At 42.3% G+C, this 18,655-nt stretch overlaps 1 protein-coding gene across 2 annotated transcripts in view; it reads left to right on the top strand.

The window, feature by feature from the left end:
* Positions 1-13,654, top strand: part of pcxb (pyruvate carboxylase b) — a 310,653-nt gene extending 296,999 nt beyond the window's left edge. For both annotated transcript variants that reach the window (XM_030431366.1, XM_030431367.1), the window contains exons 25-27: positions 7,493-7,633; positions 7,951-8,052; positions 10,467-13,654. In XM_030431366.1, coding sequence (XP_030287226.1) covers positions 7,493-7,633; positions 7,951-8,052; positions 10,467-10,616 — 393 coding nt within the window. In that variant the 3' untranslated portion in view covers positions 10,617-13,654. The remainder of the gene's footprint in view (positions 1-7,492; positions 7,634-7,950; positions 8,053-10,466) is intronic.
* Positions 13,655-18,655: the final 5,001 nt, after the last annotated feature.

Here is an 18,655-nt window from a genome sequence, read left to right as displayed (position 1 = left end):
CACCACATTTATAAAGTTACATCCTTCAGACTGTCGCAGAATATCCGACCCGAGTCCCCGACAAAGAAATCCACAGTCCAGCAGCATTAAACAGCTCAAACACATCGTCCACAGACTTGTATCGGACACCAAGAGAGACGGAGAGAGTCTCACACCTCACGTCACGTTACAAGGCGCTCACACAAGGCCAATAAAAAGCAATTAATTTGTGTAAATTGCTACAAACTGTAACATAGAACACCTTTAAATTACCTGCAGCTAACTGCACAGAAATGTGCCAGAGCAACCAGCCCGCTAAACAAGCTAGCCATCTGGTTAGCCACTTACCTACATTAATCATTTTTGGTGAAAAATTATAAGTTTCTTGTACACCCACAGTTCTCTAAACTTCACCTCCTCCATGGGAAACCTACCTAATTCTAAAGGCAATACATATTTCCCACCTCTGAAAGCCTTCTGTTCATTGAATCTCTTAGTGCATCAAACATCTGACACCGTTTTCCTTTGTGAAGAGGACAAAGTGTTCATATTCAAGTGATGCGAGTGAAAAGCACTTCCTGGTGTTTCAGTCACAAAAAGGACATTTCTCCTGACCGCAGGAGCGCCAGCAGACAGAGAGAGTTCCACAGCAAGAGCCTTTTAAAGCCTCTTTCTCAAACAGAACATCATTATTTTCAAGGTATTTTCAAATCCACTTTTTGAAACAAATTAGCATTTTGTGAAGTTCTATATTGAAAGGAAACCGTTTCAGTTTGCGGCAGGGACGGCTGAGTCATCCCTCGATTATCCCCTCTTTATTATTTTGTTTTCATGGCTCAGATGAAATGTTTCTTTTAAAGGGCACTTTTGAATTTGAGAGAGTTTGCAGGACAATCCGACCACCTGGTACCTTCCACTGTTGTCTCCCCTCATCATGCATCTTTCATACTCAGCTTTAGTTCTAACACACAGCTTTGATTGTAAATCATCTTCTCCTTTCAACATCTTACCCTTCGTTCTCTCATTATGAGGAGCACATACAGATTTAGCTGACAGCGATTCAGAGGCCAAAGGCAACCGTGTTTAATTACTTCTTGGTTTCACAGTAATGGCTCCAGGCTGGTGTTAATTGATTTTCATATTTTAGGAGGGACATGTGGAGCACGGCTGCTCTGCTGTTGTATTATTATCAAAGAATCAGGAGCCGCATTGATTTGAGCGGATCTCGTATTGACCCTGAAGACAAGCAGACCCCCCACCAATCCTTTCTTGTTAAGCACCCCAGGGTGTCTATCATTTGATGCAATTGTCAGGGAATTTGCAGGAGATCCACAGCTAGACCACCAAGCACCGATTTAAAGTGATTCCCTGAATTAATTCTACCCAGACTATTGGCAGCTTCAGCAGTTTGTGAGTATGTTAACTTGGAAAAAACAGTATTCATCAATACAAATGGCTGATCAGCAAACAAAAGATGTTGAAAGCGGCTGTTTTAGAGCAGGATGCAGAGAGTTTATATCCATTTTTCAACTTGGCAGTGTTAAAACTGAAAGTTCAGAAACTGAGAAACTTGTGAATGAGTTTGCTTCTATTTTTTCCTCCAACTGGAAAACTTGTTGTTCAAACGTTTCCCAAATGCAAAAGCTGTCCCTCCCCTGTATTCACCTTCCCTCCCTGCTGGTTATCTCATCTCCAATCCGTCACAACTGTTGTCATTCTGAGACCTCTCAGGCGCTCGGATTTGTGCTCAACATCAGTCATCGCCACAGAAACAAACTCCAACCCGCTGTTGTCCCGACAGTGGGTACTCCCACCAGATCAGGTCCGATTAGCGGTACCAGCCGTGTGAGAGAGAAATGACAACGTGTCAAAAAAGTGACCTGTCACATGCAGCGGGAGGCTGCCGGTGGTTGTTTTCTGTCGCACTCTTTCTCTGAGCAGAATTCCTCGAAGAACTAAAGAAGCCGCTGTGTTGGGAACAAATGATCTCGCTGTTGTCATTTCTCATCCGATCCGAGTGTGCCGCTCCAGTATGTGGCAGACACACGTCGGGCTCGGACATGCAGCCCTGAAATAACAGATATATTCAGGCGTTATGGAGATAGACAATCTTGATATTTTGAAATCTCCTCAAAAGCACTGGACGACAAAATCAAATACCACTGTTTGACCAGATACCTCAATATCGATATGGAGAGGCTAAGCTAGGCGCCTGTTTACAGAAAAATAATTTAAAACGTGCAAAATCACAACCAGTCCGGCCATTTTATTCACTATCATTTTAATCTAATGCAGCCTTTAAAACCAGGAGAAAACATTGTCACATCAGGATCTGATATCCAAAATGTAAGCCGATATATATTCACATGTCACAATAACAGAATGGATAAATTGCCCAGCTGAGTGTCGAGCTCACGTGTTGTAAAGAACGATAACAAATCTGTGTCCTCGTCAGGTGAATGTTTGATTTTTCCTTTAACACACTATTGGATGTGTTTTGCTTTACTGTCCTCAGGTCTCACAGTTCCTTTATGTTTGATGGCCTTTAGTAAAAATATGAACAAGTTGATAAACAAACATAGTTTTAAAATGTTGATTTTACTGAGTTACCACAATTCCTGACTAGCTGACTTTGAGTTGATATGATTTGTGTAAATGTGGCACACAGGTGAGTGTTAACAATGTTACTGCAGGCAAAGTAAACACAAGACAGATCTGAAGGGGTAAAAAACTGATTTGAGACGTACAGACATGTGGTGTGAACCATCAGCCTGTCTCTGACATCACAACTGGTAATTATTAGGTTCTCATGAGAAGCAGATGTATTTGTGCACTCAGGCAGTGTGAGGGCAGAGTGGAGCTCCAGGGAAAGTAAATAGCACTGTGCTACCAACATGATACAGGAGTTAGAATATGTGTTATTCCTGCATTAAAATGTCTAAAAATGACCTTTGTTATATTTTGTTGTACTGTGGAGTTTAATTACACCCACATGTTTCCTGCAATGTTCAAACCCAGATGAAATCTGAGATTTTGCTCGAGGTCACGGTTGGATAAATGAGACCAAACACAACATGAATACTTTATTCAATTATTAATAATCATCCATGGATGTTTTAGCCTCCGTCACCTCAGACATCAAACTACATCTTTTACTCTCATTGTTTTGACCTAGAGACCCACAGAAGTAGAAATAACAGTCAGAATATCAAGTAGAAACGTTTTGCAGAACATCTGTGATAACATGGATGATGTTCTGAAGTTAAAGCAGGAGAAAAGCCTCTGAGCTTGTGATTGTGAGCCTTTGTTGCCATTCGTGCTAAATCCACAGCGACAGCAGCAAAATATGTCAGCCATCTATTAGTTGAGTCTTTCATTACTTACACAACCGCGCTATTACCTATATATCTGAGACAGAAGCTGTTTATGAGCTCTTGCCAGCTGCTGTGTGAAGCTGCAGTAATCTTGATCAAAACAGATTTAGGCACCAAATCTTTTAGAGCGCTGAGCGAGACCTAAAGCCCCGAGTTGTTGATGTTGTGGGAAGTAGATATAAAGGCTTTGGCTGTAATCATTTGGTATTGTTTAGCACTTCACATGGAGACTGTTGTAAATCCAGCACAAGAGTCTTATCAGCCGAAGAGTGAACAGCCAGTCTGGAAGAATCCTCTTTGTGTTGAGGATGTGGTGGGAGGACCAAACCCGCAGTTATTTTTAATATAGTATAATTTCTTGATGTTTTGTATAGATTCATAATTATCCTTGTTTCCTCTGTTGGCTGATTTGTGACAAACTTGAGCTCTGTGCAGTCGGACGAAGCCCACTTAGGAATGTGTCTCTAAAACAACAAATAACCACTTTGTGAAATAGCATCTGAAGGCTTTTAAATACTGCACACCTACACGCGGGTGACAGCTCTGTCCATCGCCGTCGTTCACCCACACATGCACCGAGCACAAACAAGAGAGAAAATAAACATTGACCTATCTGCCATGTGCCGATGACTCAGAATGATATTAATCATGTTTGACGGAAATATAAACACCGATTTTCACAAACACAGACCCAGTCATACACACCCTGTCACTGCTAATGTGCGCAGACACCAACACACCCCTGCAGTAATCTCATTACTGTCACAGGCAACACAACTCATTAATAAAGTCATATCAAAGACATGATGTGAGGCGTGGTGTGAAACTTACTTCAGTCAGAAATACCGCATCACCAAACGCGTACGCAGTTGAATTTGACAGAAGAGGCTCTGCATGATGGAGCTCACTCGGTAACCGCAGCAGCCTGTGAGGGCCTTATAGACGGGATCACAGCACATACATCACTGAGATATGGAACATGCATAATGCACGAGATGCTATCACAAGTATGGTAATAACAAACCCAAACGGGGGGAAGGCCTGCCGGTCAGGGTTGGCCTTTGAAGAAAACATATCATTGACTTGAAATCCATTTTTTTAGTTTGCTTGAGGGCGTGGGGGGGACAAATTAATTTTAATGCCTCATGTAATGATGATCTGGTTGCATTGGCAGGTCGATGAGGCGCACTGACCCACTGTAGGTGTCGATGCCATGTAGGTGCATGTTTAAACAAAACTTATAGTGTAAAACTTCACTGAGTACTCTGCCAGAAATATTGAACTCGGGTTGCGATGTTTGGTGTGCTTGTCGATATCCATTTGTCCTGTGTGATGCAGGAGGAAACAGAGGAGCTACTCACATCTGTCAGACGTTATTGGACCAACAGCTGATTCTTTCATGATGTTAACTTGTGGGGAGGAGTGTTTTTGGGCGCTTCCTTTGGGGCTTGTGCTGAATTTGGTCACAGTTTTGGCCTTTGGACTCGTTTTGTGTCATTACTGTAGGTGCATAAGCCAGATGCAGAAAATAGAGAATGTATTTTAATCTTTGTATCCTTGGATCCTGATACATATTTACCGTTTAGCTAAATGACTGTTTGAATTTTTCTGACACAAAGCTTAATGAGCCCTGGTATTCTGCCTGGAACTGGATTACAAATAAAAGCTAATAAACTACGGTGGAGGCGGGAGGTTTGGTCTGACTAGTAGCATCAGTGTGTAGCAGGTAATGAATAAGCGGTGAGTGTGTGAGCTTGTCAGATTAATTTATACGAGTGAAAAGTCCTCACGCATGTCTGGGGGTTTAGGTACCAGCGCGGTGCATTGAAGTTGTCTGTAGCTCTGTGTAAAACTGGCATTCACACACACCGTTACATCTTAGACAAAATCATCCTCAAAAGGTTCCTAAATCCTGTGCAACTCTTCAAAGAGACACGTGCTGTATTTTTCATGGGAACAGTATTGAGGAGATGTAGTGTTGAAGCCACGCAGTTGGAAAGGGAAAAGGCAGTTTTGTTTGGGTTTTTTCGCAAAGAGCTGCCAACAAAACAGCACAAGCCAGCGAGAAGTTAAGTTTAAAGGAGGGCGGAGAGATGAAGACCGGAGAGGAAGTAAAAGCATGCAAGAGAAAGGCTTTGTTACCACGTATGGAGTGAGGAAAAGACTCGGCACCCAGAGAAATGGAGAGGCATAATGAAATTGAGATCAATACATACCTGCAGCGGTGTGTATTTTCATCTTTGCACTCAGACCGGAATATCAATGAAGAGTCAGAAGCCGAGATGGCAAACTGAGAAACAAAAAGGATGTGAGGGTGAAAGGGTTGAGGAACAAGGTGTGTTTGGACCCGAAAGCACCACATGCATATAAAAGCTGAAAGAGGCAGATGAGGGAAAAATTAATAACAGCGCGAGATTGGCCCCAGAAATAGGAGGCGGGAATAACAGAACGAAATGGAAAGCTGCGACACACGAGAGGACTGACAAAGAGGGAGATGGAAAGCCAGATGGAGGAAGTTGGACAAATGGATAGACGGAAAAAATGAGTTTCCGAGCGGTGAGATGAGAGATTTGAGAAGAGGCGTGAGATAAATGAAGAAGTACAGTGGCCGGCGTCGAGGGAAACACTAGCGAGACAGCACGCAGCAGCGACCAGAATTCATACGAGAAAGGAAAGAACGTCTCTGCTGTTGATAGAGAGAGAGAGAGAGTAATGTCTTTGTCTTAAAACACTTTAACACGTGGCAGGTGAAGTCACACAGGCTGGGAAACAGCTTTTATATCCTCCTGTGTGCCGTCTCATCCCCCGTCACTCTGCCTGTTTGTGGCTTTATCTCTCAGATTGTCCTTCTGTCTGGAGCACTTCTCTCTCTATTTGATGTCAGAATTGATATATGTGGTGAAAAGCCTGTCTGGTGTAAACACACCAGCAGAGTTACAGCATACACTCGTCCATGTCTTGTTTTTTTACCCGTCCTGTGAAGTAGTGGCGTAACGCCGACACCGACTGCAGTCGAGTTTACTCAGTAGAGAGGACTGTGTTTTTATCTCCTCACTCAAAATCTCTGTTATTGGCTAATAACACTTCAAAATAAATGTCAATAAATGTGTAATGGCCATTTAGCAAAACGCATGTCCTTAAAAAAAATCTGAGGCTCGTGTTCGGCTGAACAATTTGGGTGTTTGTTTTTTCTACGGGTAGAAAATAAAATGCATTACAATATAAATTGGTGTTTCCCACACATATAGTTTACTAGTTTATATTATTTGAATCTGCCAAACAGAATAATTGCTAAACTAGTGGACATGACTACATATAACTAATGTGGTTATGTATGTTTATATAAAGGCCTTTTCTTGTCAAAGTAAACAAAGCAACGTGTAGCTGATTAAATTCATGATGGCTGAATTCCATTTAGCTGCTTTGCCTTTAGGACCAAAGTGTTGTGCACGCTGTCATATCGTAATGTTCGAGTTTCTAACTTGAAATAGCGTTAAACTCAACTGCAAAACACAAAAGCTATGATATAAAATCTTTAATTTTTCCTCAGACACCTGCCCATGTTGTTTTTATCACATACAAATGTCTTCTGTTGAAAAATCCTGTTGAGCTCCACATTTCACACGTTTCCAACGCTACAGTCCCATGAGGTGCATTTCATTTGCAGTCTTGAACGCAATCGCGATGCTGGTGAGAGAAGGCAGTCACTAATTTGATGTAGTGGAGTGCATTAAAAGAAGTTGTGCGTTTATGTAAAATACACAGTTCTCTCAGACGTGGGCTGCTGCCTTATTTATTTATTTATTTATTTATTTATTTATCACAAAGTTTAATTGCAGTGAGGCTCTACTCATTAATCTGTGCATGTTTCTCTGCCCTCTGCCAAGTGCATGCTGGGAAACACTCCAGCCCAGCCTGAGGGTTAAAAGAAATAAGGAAGAGAAGGAAACATTGTGCTTGTCTCACTCCACCAGCTCCCCTTTTTTTAATTTCACCGAGCTCTGCAGCCTCTTTTTATTGCTTCAGCTGGACTTGTGAGCGAGGCCCCTATGTATTAATTTCAATTTTCTAACATAATCTAATTTCTGGCCCCGTCCTCCTTCACACTCTCCCTCCTCTCTGACTGTCTCTCATCTCAGGTGGAGCTGGAGAGAGGGAAGACCCTCCACATCAAGGCGCTGGCGCTGGGTGACCTGAACAAGGCCGGCCAGAGAGAGGTCTTCTTCGAGCTGAACGGACAGCTGAGATCTGTGCTGGTCAAAGACACTCTTGCCATGAAGGTACATGATGCTGCTGGGATACATGATGGAGGGTGGTGTAGGTTTGGAGAAGGATACATGATGGATGAGGGATGGGTGGGATGGTTTGAGAGGAATGTGTGCAGGTAAATAATAAATTGATGGAGGGAGAAACTAAAGTACGATTTGGCGTCTGCAGATGATTTTTATTCATGGTTGTGAGGAGAAGATGGAGGAATGTTTAAATGTGCTGCTGAGTGACTACATGGATGGATCATTGGCTGGATGAGAGGATGGATGGAGGCTGCCATGTGGGGATGACTCGGATGGATTCATGATTTTTTTGCTCCTCAACCCAGGAAATGAAGTTCCATCCGAAGGCGCAGAAGTCCATTAAGGGTCAGGTGGGCGCACCGATGCCTGGAAAAGTTCTGGAGGTCAAAGTGGAGGTCGGATCCAAGGTGAGTTGACTGCTAACATGCTTCTTTGTTTGGTGAATTAAAGAGGTTTTTATTGGAAGTTGTTTTTTATTCTGAAAGGTCTCATTTTGCCTTCAGTGCTGAAACCTCAGGTATCATATCGGCACTTGATTTCTAATGCTACCCTGCGCTGTCCACTTGAGATTACTGCCTCCAGACCAGACCAGTGCAGTGCAGTGCAGACCAGTGCAGTGCAGTGCAGACCAGTGCAGTGCAGTGCAGACCAGTGCAGACCAGTGCAGACCAGTGCAGTGCAGTGCAGACCAGTGCAGACCAGTGCAGTGCAGTGCAGACCAGTGCAGTGCAGACCAGTGCAGTGCAGTGCAGTGCAGACCAGTGCAGTGCAGTGCAGTGCAGTGCAGACCAGTGCAGTGCAGACCAGTGCAGTGCAGACCAGTGCAGTGCAGACCAGTGCAGTGCAGACCAGTGCAGTGCAGTGCAGACCAGTGCAGTGCAGACCAGTGCAGACCAGTGCAGTGCAGACCAGTGCAGACCAGTGCAGTGCAGTGCAGACCAGTGCAGACCAGTGCAGTGCAGTGCAGACCAGTGCAGTGCAGACCAGTGCAGTGCAGACCAGTGCAGTGCAGTGCAGACCAGTGCAGTGCAGACCAGTGCAGTGCAGTGCAGACCAGTGCAGTGCAGACCAGTGCAGTGCAGTGCAGTGCAGTGCAGTGCAGACCAGTGCAGACCAGTGCAGACCAGTGCAGTGCAGTGCAGACCAGTGCAGACCAGTGCAGTGCAGACCAGTGCAGTGCAGTGCAGACCAGTGCAGTGCAGACCAGTGCAGACCAGTGCAGTGCAGACCAGTGCAGACCAGTGCAGTGCAGACCAGTGCAGTGCAGTGCAGTGCAGACCAGTGCAGTGCAGACCAGTGCAGACCAGTGCAGTGCAGACCAGTGCAGACCAGTGCAGTGCAGTGCAGTGCAGACCAGTGCAGACCAGTGCAGTGCAGTGCAGACCAGTGCAGTGCAGACCAGTGCAGTGCAGTGCAGACCAGTGCAGTGCAGACCAGTGCAGTGCAGACCAGTGCAGTGCAGTGCAGTGCAGGTGTGGCACTGTTAGGAATACAGAGCAGATTCCTTCCTCAGGCCGTGACGCTCCTCCGCAGCCCGCCTGAAATAGCTTTTATATTAGTTTTATTATTCATCCACTTATATCATTTTGTTTTTTGTGAGGAGTATAATAAGGCACTACAACTACAATTTTCTTGTACAGTGACAATTAAATTGAATCCTGAAAATGTTGAATATGACTAATGCAATGCCTTTCAGTGCTGAAACTAATATATCCTCTCTGTGACCTTCCTTTAAAGGAGTATAAACATGTTTCTATTCAACAAAAAACACACTTCAGTTACACTTTGTATAAACACAAGCAGATGTAGAAGGACTCGCTTACATTTTATTAGAAGCGGCGTTGATACCAGCATTAATAACCAAGTCGTTATGAATGTTTGACTGTTTTAATTAAGTGCACATGTTTAAGACATTAAGACAGCGTCACTCATCAAAACATCATCAAAGTATTCTCAATCTGAAGAGACCTTTTAGCTTTATATGCAAACATTTAACTCTCATGTGTGGTTGGTTTTGACGTCGGCTGTCATAGGATTATTACCAGTATTGTGTATTATTGAGCTCAGCTACAGGTGTACAATTTGAACATGTCTTTAAGAGGTACAGTTTGAAGTAGTTTAGGGAGTTTTATCAGCTGTTGGTAAAATAATCTAAGTGTAGCTCTGTTAGCTGTATGACTTTAGAATTAAATCATAAACTGTCCAATAATCAGTAAATAAATGTCAACTTCCAGTACTCAATACAGGTGTAAGTCACAAGTTTATGAAACTGACTCCGCTAACACTCCTAGCATTCTTTATAGCCCCTGTGCCCGCAGACATGCCATGGGAGTTTCAAAATAAAGGCGTTACCTTGAAAATGTTGATACGGATTGACATTGTTATATTTGCATTACTAATACTGGCTTGTTGCTCATTGAATCGATATATTGATCCAGATCAATGGATCATTACTATTCATTATATATCACTATTCGATGCTATGAACACATTTTAGTCAGTATTACCTGTGCAGGTGCCATAATCAGCTGTAAGAATGTGAATTGAATGTGTTGGTTGTGCTCACACTGTGGAAACATATTTAACTTTTGAACACCTAAACAAACACCTTGTTTGTAATTAGGATGAACTGTTCCTTTTATATTGAAACTCACATTCACACTGTTAATGATAATAATATAAACCTTCTGTTTATGCAGCATTTATGTCCACTTCTTTGTGTGTTTCTGCTGCTAACCTCCAGCTGCAGAACTTCTTCAGCGGTCTGTGCTCTTGACTCGTGTTTTTAATGCTCTGTGAACTGTCTTTATAATCATGAAAGGTGGAGAAGGGTCAGCCGCTGTGTGTCCTCTCGGCCATGAAGATGGAGACCGTGGTCAACTCCCCATTGGCCGGGACCGTTAAGGCGGTCCATGTCACGGCCGATAGCTCCCTGGAGGGAGATGACCTGATACTGGAAATCGAGGAGTAGCGTGCGAGGGCAGAGGGAGGCAGGGAGGGAGGGAGGGAGGGGGGAGTCGAGCGTAGCAGGAATAGTAGGCGGGAGTTAGACAATCTGATTCTGGAAATGGTGAGGTAGAGGAAACACAGCAGTGGCAGCACTGCAATATATTCTGGCCCCCGAATTGTACATATTCTGTTTGGTTACACATATCCACACCTGATGGGTGTTACGACGAGATAATGATAATCCTAAATAATATATTAAACTGATAAGAATTCCTCATAGAAATGCACCACTGAGCTCATCTATTCCCTGGCAGTGGTGATTAGGTCAGAACGACTTAGTGTATCTCAGTACATCTACTAAATGTCCTGTTAACTTGTGGAAAATAACATTTTAGAGTGACATAACTTTGAATTGTGATACATTCCATAACTTCAGCTAGTCTTAACGTGACGTACGACAGAATGAACTAACCATGTGTGACACTAACGGGGTCGTAACATCTTCTTGCAAATTAACGCCACAGTTTCCATTTCTATGCTCTTGATGTTGCCTAATATATTCAAAGTGAGTAGCTGAGACTTAATATTGATGACTACTAAATGTTTTTCTATGTAATCAGCAGGGTACAGACAAAAGAGAGACTCTGAGGAAGCATTACCGAATCGTTTGTTTCATATAGAACAATATTTCCATCTTTACAGCATGCTCGCCTTGTGCATTTTTAATCCGACATTAGTCACCGTGCACTCTCAGAATGTGTAATCATTTGTTTGTAAGGAAAAAAAAACAACAAAGTACACTGGGGCTGAAGGAAAAGAGTCACTATATTTTTGTTCAACCAGTTTTAGATAAGAATGTTTTCACAGTTGTAAGCACGAAAAGTAAGTGGCACAATTTTAGGTTGGCGGGGACACAAGTACACATGCCAGAACCAAGTGAAAGATGTGTCTGTTACTGTATCAGTAATAGGAGTTTGTTTTTTTGGAAACGTCTGTACTGATGTTGGAAATGTTCACCCATTCACACCTGTCTTTAAAATCCCAAAGCAGAAGCATGCTGCAGCGCTGTAATGAAGCTGTCAGCCATGTTGTAAACACCTGATCAGCTGTAGCGTGGTCCACTTGCACTAATCTGGCTCCATCTCCTGTGTCATTCTAGAGGTGTAAAGTCAGTCTTTAAGGCTTTTTCATGTCCCTGGTTTAACGCAGTTCCACCCCGTCTCCTCCGAACCAGGCAGACATTATGATGAATGGTCTTCTGTCTGCATGGGGATTTTAATGCTAGGTGTAAATGGGATTACATGGTGGTGTAATGGGAGGCATGTGGTGTTATTTTCTGAGGCTCAGCTGATTAATTTATGAATTAATTCTCTGTCAAATGATGTGAAATTAGCCGGACTAATAAGAGACTCTAGAGACTCCCAGTAGCAGGCTCGGCTTTATATTCCTAGCGTGCGTGTGTGTGTTTGCATAAATGAGCCTAACTGTCTGTGTGGATGTGTGTGTGTGTGTGTGTGCGCGAGCAAATCTTAAGACTAAAGTCAACCAGTCTCCATAATGCCGCACCTCCAGAGCTGAAAACGCAGTCTAAAAGAAATGAAATATTCATACGCACGCGCGTCGATGCAGAATATTCACGCTTACACTCCCGGCCCTCGAGTGCTGCCCGGATCAAAAGAAAACAAAACCAAATACGCTGCACGGTGCTGTGGCTGCATCTACATAGTAACGCTGTATCCAAAACAATTAACAGCAGTGCAGCAACGACCTCACTCACTTTCTGATAGTGTAGTGAAATACTGTATTAAACTCTCAAGATTCCACTTTGTCTAAACTCAGTTTTCCACTTCACTTTGAATTATTTAAAGGAAACGTACGCTGAATTGAGTGTTTGGGCTCTCTGACAGGTGAAAGTTAGAGGTTAGTTAACAAATTAGATCACTTATCAATTACTGTAGGAACAGGAAGTGTCACAGTCTCTTCTCAGTACAATGAGGCATGCAGTGATCGGGACAGCGAGCCAGAAAGGAGACAACAACAAGTCACTTTCCCAAAAGCTCTGTGCACGTCTGACAGAATCCATCGATCCAAACACAAAATTAAAGTATCGGTTGGTACTTGGCTGGATTGTTTCCAGTGTTTTTGCTCCATTACCTCTGAGAATGAGTCTCCTTTTGAACCATGCGTCGGTACTGAGCAGCTTAATTAGGATGCTGCTGTGCCCACTGCCATGCCTCGCTGTGTCTCCTTACTTTGTCAATCTGTTGAAAGACATGGAGATGAATGAGTGTTTTTGATCAGCCGTTGCACAATACATGTACAGTCCATCCTCCTCTCCTTATTAGCTTTCCCGGCCTCGTCTATCCATCTAACCTGCCATCCTTTCATCATGTTATCCTCTCCCTTCTCCCAGCAGTATAAATTTGCACATGTAAGATGATGGCATCGACTCATGCAATAATGTAGAACTGTACCGTGGTGTTTCTCTATGTCTTAGCCAGCAGTGATGATATCAACCGTGCTTCATGACAACGTGCTGCCGTTCAGCGTCTGAAGCAGAATAAATCTTGAAATAATGTACACAGCTGAAAACGGTATTTGTTCCAGATGGGGGGATATATAACGCTGACCTATTGTTGAGCTCATGCTATCAAGAGGTGAACTGTCGCAGAAAGTATGAAAATAGGATCTGTGACATTTAGTTTTTTCTTTCTATCGTTTTCCTTTGTGTGCTTGTATGAATCAGGCTGTTTATTCACCCTCCCAGTTTAGCAGACGCAAAAACTGCCTGCAGCTTCTAAATGTCTCTGTGGAATCTGCACAAAAGGGTTCAACATTTGTCAAGTTTTGTTTCATTTTCTTATTTCTAAATAATCCTGCTATGAATTCAAAATCTTTAGTTCAATCATTTTGATTCACTGAAGTAGTTTACATTTACTTGTTTAAGTCCTAGGAAAGAGTGAGCTGGAGCGCACAAAAAGGGAAACAAATAGCATCAAATGAAAGCGATAATTGTCCTTGTTCTCTCTGTACTGACAAATAAAGATAACTATAACTGGATCTTCATTGTGTTTGGTGTGTTGCATATTTTACACAGGAGGTAAGCAACTAACTGCTGCAGGAGTGCAGCCCATTGATACATTAATTTTGCATGTTTCATACAGTATGTATCATAACATCTCTATAATACCACCAACAATATTTGTAAACAACAACCCACTGGCTGTTTATCAAGCGGCTGCGGTTTGAGACGCCGTTGCATCATGTGTAAGCGTGAAACCACTCGATATATTAAACACGTCATTTCAACACTTTTTTCCAGCTGTCTGTTTGACAAAAATGTGCAGCCTGAAGTATTTTTACATGAGACTTCAGGACCGTTTCTAAGTCGTCGTCGTAGCGACAGCACCAGGATCTGTCACATACAATTTAGGAAACGGAGCTTGAAGAAATGGGACGTTTCGACACATCCGTGGTTTGAGGAAAACGTACATTGCCAACATTTATTCTGGCGACTGGATGGAAGAATAACGGCAAAAGAAAGACTCCAGCTTAAGGACCAGACGTCGTCATCGTATCCTCGTATTATGCTGTCAATCTCACTACAAAGCAGCAGATCAGATCACTGCAGGCCACAGTAAAATATATATTATAGACATATTACATGAAAGCTTGAATCCCGCCTTTTGTATCAGCCTTTCAAATGGCAGCTCTTTCAGAATTATGTGTCCAACTACTAATTTGATTTCAGCAATAAACGTTCAAGTGAAAAGGCTGTTCTGTGAGCAAAATACCCTGCCAGATCAATGCAAGTAATTCAATTAGACTGTACAATTTATTACCATAGTGTGACATGGATATGCTGGATTGTTGGAGCCAGACAGTCTTTGGGTTATTTTACATAAGCGTGCTTATTTTATTCACTCAATCTGCCTTCGTTGCACATCAGAATTGAGTTTGTATCTGGATGTGTCGGAGGATTTTCTTTGTTTGGTGCTTTTCCACAAAAAAGTTGAAACCCTGCGTGGCTGGATGTGGATCTGCTCTGACACCCGCCGTCTTCAAATAGCTTCTTTAGATCTGATTAAGCGCTGATTAACCACACTAATTCAATCAAGGCTGACGCTCAGCTGGCAGCATCGATCAGCCGCCACTTCCGCTGATAGGTTTGTGATCGGTGAGTAGATTGATCATGCAGGCAGCAGGCGCCAGTTGACATTCTCAAGCTCATGTATGGATTAAGTATCACTAATAGCAACACAACACTGAGCCCTGCACGGCCGGCTTGTCACTTCATAAACTGCGTTAACTGGAAGTGTCGAGAGAGGAGAGGTTGCTTTGTTTCCAGGATAGAAGAATGAGCTTGATGCTTAATTGTCACCAGATTAAATCACCGGGGCAATCCTGCAGCACGGGGGATGTTATGACCCACTTGTCAGCTGACTTGAGTGACAGCTTTGATTAATAACAACATAATCAAATTTGCATATGAGAATAGAGAAGTGGAAGATGACAGTCTGCCTGCTATGACCTTGATTGGTTTGAAAACAGAACTGTGATGCTAACAATCGTCGACAAATGTGTAGTTTTACTGCAGAAACGAGAATTTTTTGTCGTGCTCTTGCAGACATTTCTTTCTATATTTCAAATAAAAGCTCCAGTTTTTATCAGATTAACTATTAAATTGGAGCACACATCTATGAATCACACGCAGTCGGTGTGTGTGAGATGCAGCCTGTTGACGAGCGTTTAACACACATTTACAACAACAAAGGCATCTTGAGTTCTCTCTCTTAATGAGGCCTCTGGTGGCCTCCATGTGGTCAGCGCAATAATTAGCTTTTCAGTTGAATATTTATGATGTAACAATGATCACAGTAATGGAAGGCTAATCTGCAAAGACAAATGAGTCTGTTCTGGTGTGCGATGGAGATGTAGAGTACGTCACATTGAGAGAAGATCATTGTGTGTTTAACCACGAGATGTGTGGGATGAAACTTCAAAGTAAGTACAAGAAACTGGAGAGCGGTATATTATAGCTGTTTGGTCGACTCGCTGGGCATCAGTGATCACCTTCTCTGAACATTATCAGCAGCTTAATGACGGCGCCTGCTCCGGTGTGATTCTCACACTTTGTGTCCCTACAAAGAGGTCGAATTAATTGCAAGCACCAGTTATTCCACTCGTGGTTCATCTGTTGATTATGTTTTTGAAACAAAAGATTCAGCGTTGCAGTGCGTGCAGTCATACGGCGAGAGCGTATGTCAATTATAACCCTTCTGATCCACACGCCGACCCACCAACTGGCAGGAAAAATGCACCTAGGAGCTGTTTTCCAACCGCCATTAAATAATAACACAGGAGAAGAAGAAGACAGACTGAAAGAAAGTGACAGAGAAGACACCGATGTGCTAGAAGATCCATCAGCTGCTTTACAGTCAGAAGGAAAGTTTCGGAGAGCGCTAACTTTGGTTTGTTTTATTGACTTTTGACATTTAATTAAAGAAAATATCTACTGTAACCATCCTCTTCTCTGTTAAATAAAAATAAACCTAGCCTTATGCATTTGTTGTTTTTTGTTCCTCATCCAGTTGTACCGATCTCGTACCAATTACATGAATAAATAATAAATATTTCTATTTAGTTTTTTCAATAATCTGTCAACTACTTGACTAACAGAAGTGGTTTTCCTCTTCTGCTTTCTGTGTGACATTAACTTGCTCTTAACAACATTACAACTCTGTAAATGGACACTGGTTGTGAAAAACTCATTAACCTTTCAAGTTACACTCTGTATCTCACAGCCAATCAAGTGTTACAGTTAATTACTCCCGCCGTACTGTGTGAGCTTCAGATTACAAGTCAACATCCAGCCAGCGACCGGAGCTGCTGTCAAGATGAAAACCATGACTCCTCTGTAGATTCTGCTTCCTGACACTCACACTGTGCCTCAAAATGGGTCAAGTAGCTGCTTTGACTGGGTCCCAACGTCACAAGGTGTGAAATCGTTTTTTCATTTCCCTGGGTCCTGAGGTCACACACTAAGTTTCTCATTTGGATCCAAGACTGGAGCTGTTTAATAACTCCTGCCTCTAATCTATAAATGAGTGCCACAGTTCAAATCCCCTTCGTGGCTCTGTTTCGCTCATCCCTTTTGTCCACTTTGCCACTGTCCAAATGAACAGCCATGAAGTCTTGGCAACACTGCCTGTCAAACACCTACTGAAGGAGCTCTCTGAAATTCTGGCAGAATCATGCGGCGGCTGGCCGACGAGCCAACCATCGACATAAATACACAGACTGCTATAAGTTACTGCCTCTCAGACCTGGGTGAGACTGGAGGAGCACTGAGCCTGATCCCAGAGCAGCAGGGTGACGTCCTGATACAACCAGCTGCTGTTGAACTGATGTTTGGACCGGACAACGACCTGATGGAGACACAGACGGACAAACTGAGACGGCCTGTACACAAACTAAAGTTCAGGTTCTGAGTTTTCAAGACAGCTCTTCAAATAAAAGAGTGAAAAGATCAAAGGCAGGACGTTCAGGTATCTGATGAGCTGGTCTGGAGGTTGTGGGTTTAAATCCTGACTCTATAAAGTTGCTGCTGTCATCCTGTTCACTCAGCAGGGTGACACTAGGTTAGAAGTTTTGAGGTCATGGGTTCAATTCTTGATTGAAATTTGAGGGTTGACGTTCAAAAAAGGGAAAACTGAAAGAAACAGAGTCTCAGTCAGATCCAGTAGCTCAGGCTGGTGACGGCCCGGTCAGCAGTTCTGAGGTTGCAGGTTTGATTCTTATAATACTCAGTGAAGACTGAAGGTTGTGGGTTCAAACCTTGATTGAGTTTTGAAGGTGTCCACCTGTCTGATCCAGCAGCTCAGGTGCACTCTCTACAGGTGAGAGTTTGATCTCATGAAACTCAGCGACTGTTGAAGTCCAACATTTATAAATGAAAACTTAAAAGCACTCAGAGAAGAGATTTGTCAAAACAGCCTGACTCTTTATATGAAGTTACTGCTTCTGGAGGGGTCATGTGATGGTGAACCATCAGCAACAGAAATGTTACTGAAGTGTGAAGATTTCAAGAAAGAAAGACAGACATGTAGTTTGTTAGTTGGTAGTTTGTTGGTAGTTTATTAGTAGTTTGTTGGTAGTTACTTTGTTGGTAGTTTGTTGTTAGTTACTTCGTTGGTACTTTGTTGGTAGTTTATTAGTAGTTTGTTGGTAGTTACTTTGTTGGTACTTTGTTGGTAGTTTGTTAGTAGTTTGTCGGTAGTTACTTCGTTGGTAGTTTATTAGTAGTTTGTTGGTAGTTTGTTGGTAGTTACTTTGTTGGTAGTTAATTTGTAGTTTGTTGGTAGTTTGTTGTTAGTTTGTTGGTAGTTACTTTGTTGGTAGTTTATTAGTAGTTTGTTGGTAGTTTGTTGTTAGTTACTTCGTTGGTACTTTGTTGGTAGTTTATTAGTAGTTTGTTGGTAGTTACTTTGTTGGTACTTTGTTGGTAGTTTGTTAGTAGTTTGTTAGTAGTTTGTCGGCAGTTACTTCGTTGGTAGTTTATTAGTAGTTTGTTGGTAGTTTGTTGTTAGTTTGTTGGTAGTTACTTTGTTGGTAGTTAATTAGTAGTTTGTTGGTAGTTACTTTGTTGGTAGTTTATTGGTAGTTTGTTGTTAGTTAATTAGTAGTTTGTTGGTAGTTTGTTGGTAGTTAATTAGTAGTTTGTTGGTAGTTACTTTGTTGGTAGTTTATTAGTAGTTTGTTGGTAGTTTGTTGGTAGTTACTTTGTTGGTAGTTTATTAGTAGTTTGTTGGTAGTTTGTTGCTAGTTAATTAGAAGTTTGTTGGTAGTTAATTAGTAGTTTGTTGGTAGTTACTTTGTTGGTAGTTTATTAGTAGTTCGTTGGTAGTTACTTCGTTGGTAGTTTGTTGTTAGTAAATTAGTAGTTCGTTGGTAGTTTGTTGTTTGTTAACTAACAACTAACAATAAAACTTGCTCAATACATCACGTCATCTTTCACTCAATCTTTATTTGTTACTTTCATAATTCACAACAAAAGTCATC

This window comes from Sparus aurata, chromosome 10, assembly GCF_900880675.1.
Source record: "Sparus aurata chromosome 10, fSpaAur1.1, whole genome shotgun sequence".
Classification (NCBI taxonomy): Eukaryota; Metazoa; Chordata; class Actinopteri; order Spariformes; family Sparidae; genus Sparus; species Sparus aurata.
This window is presented reverse-complemented; position numbering and strand designations above follow the sequence as displayed.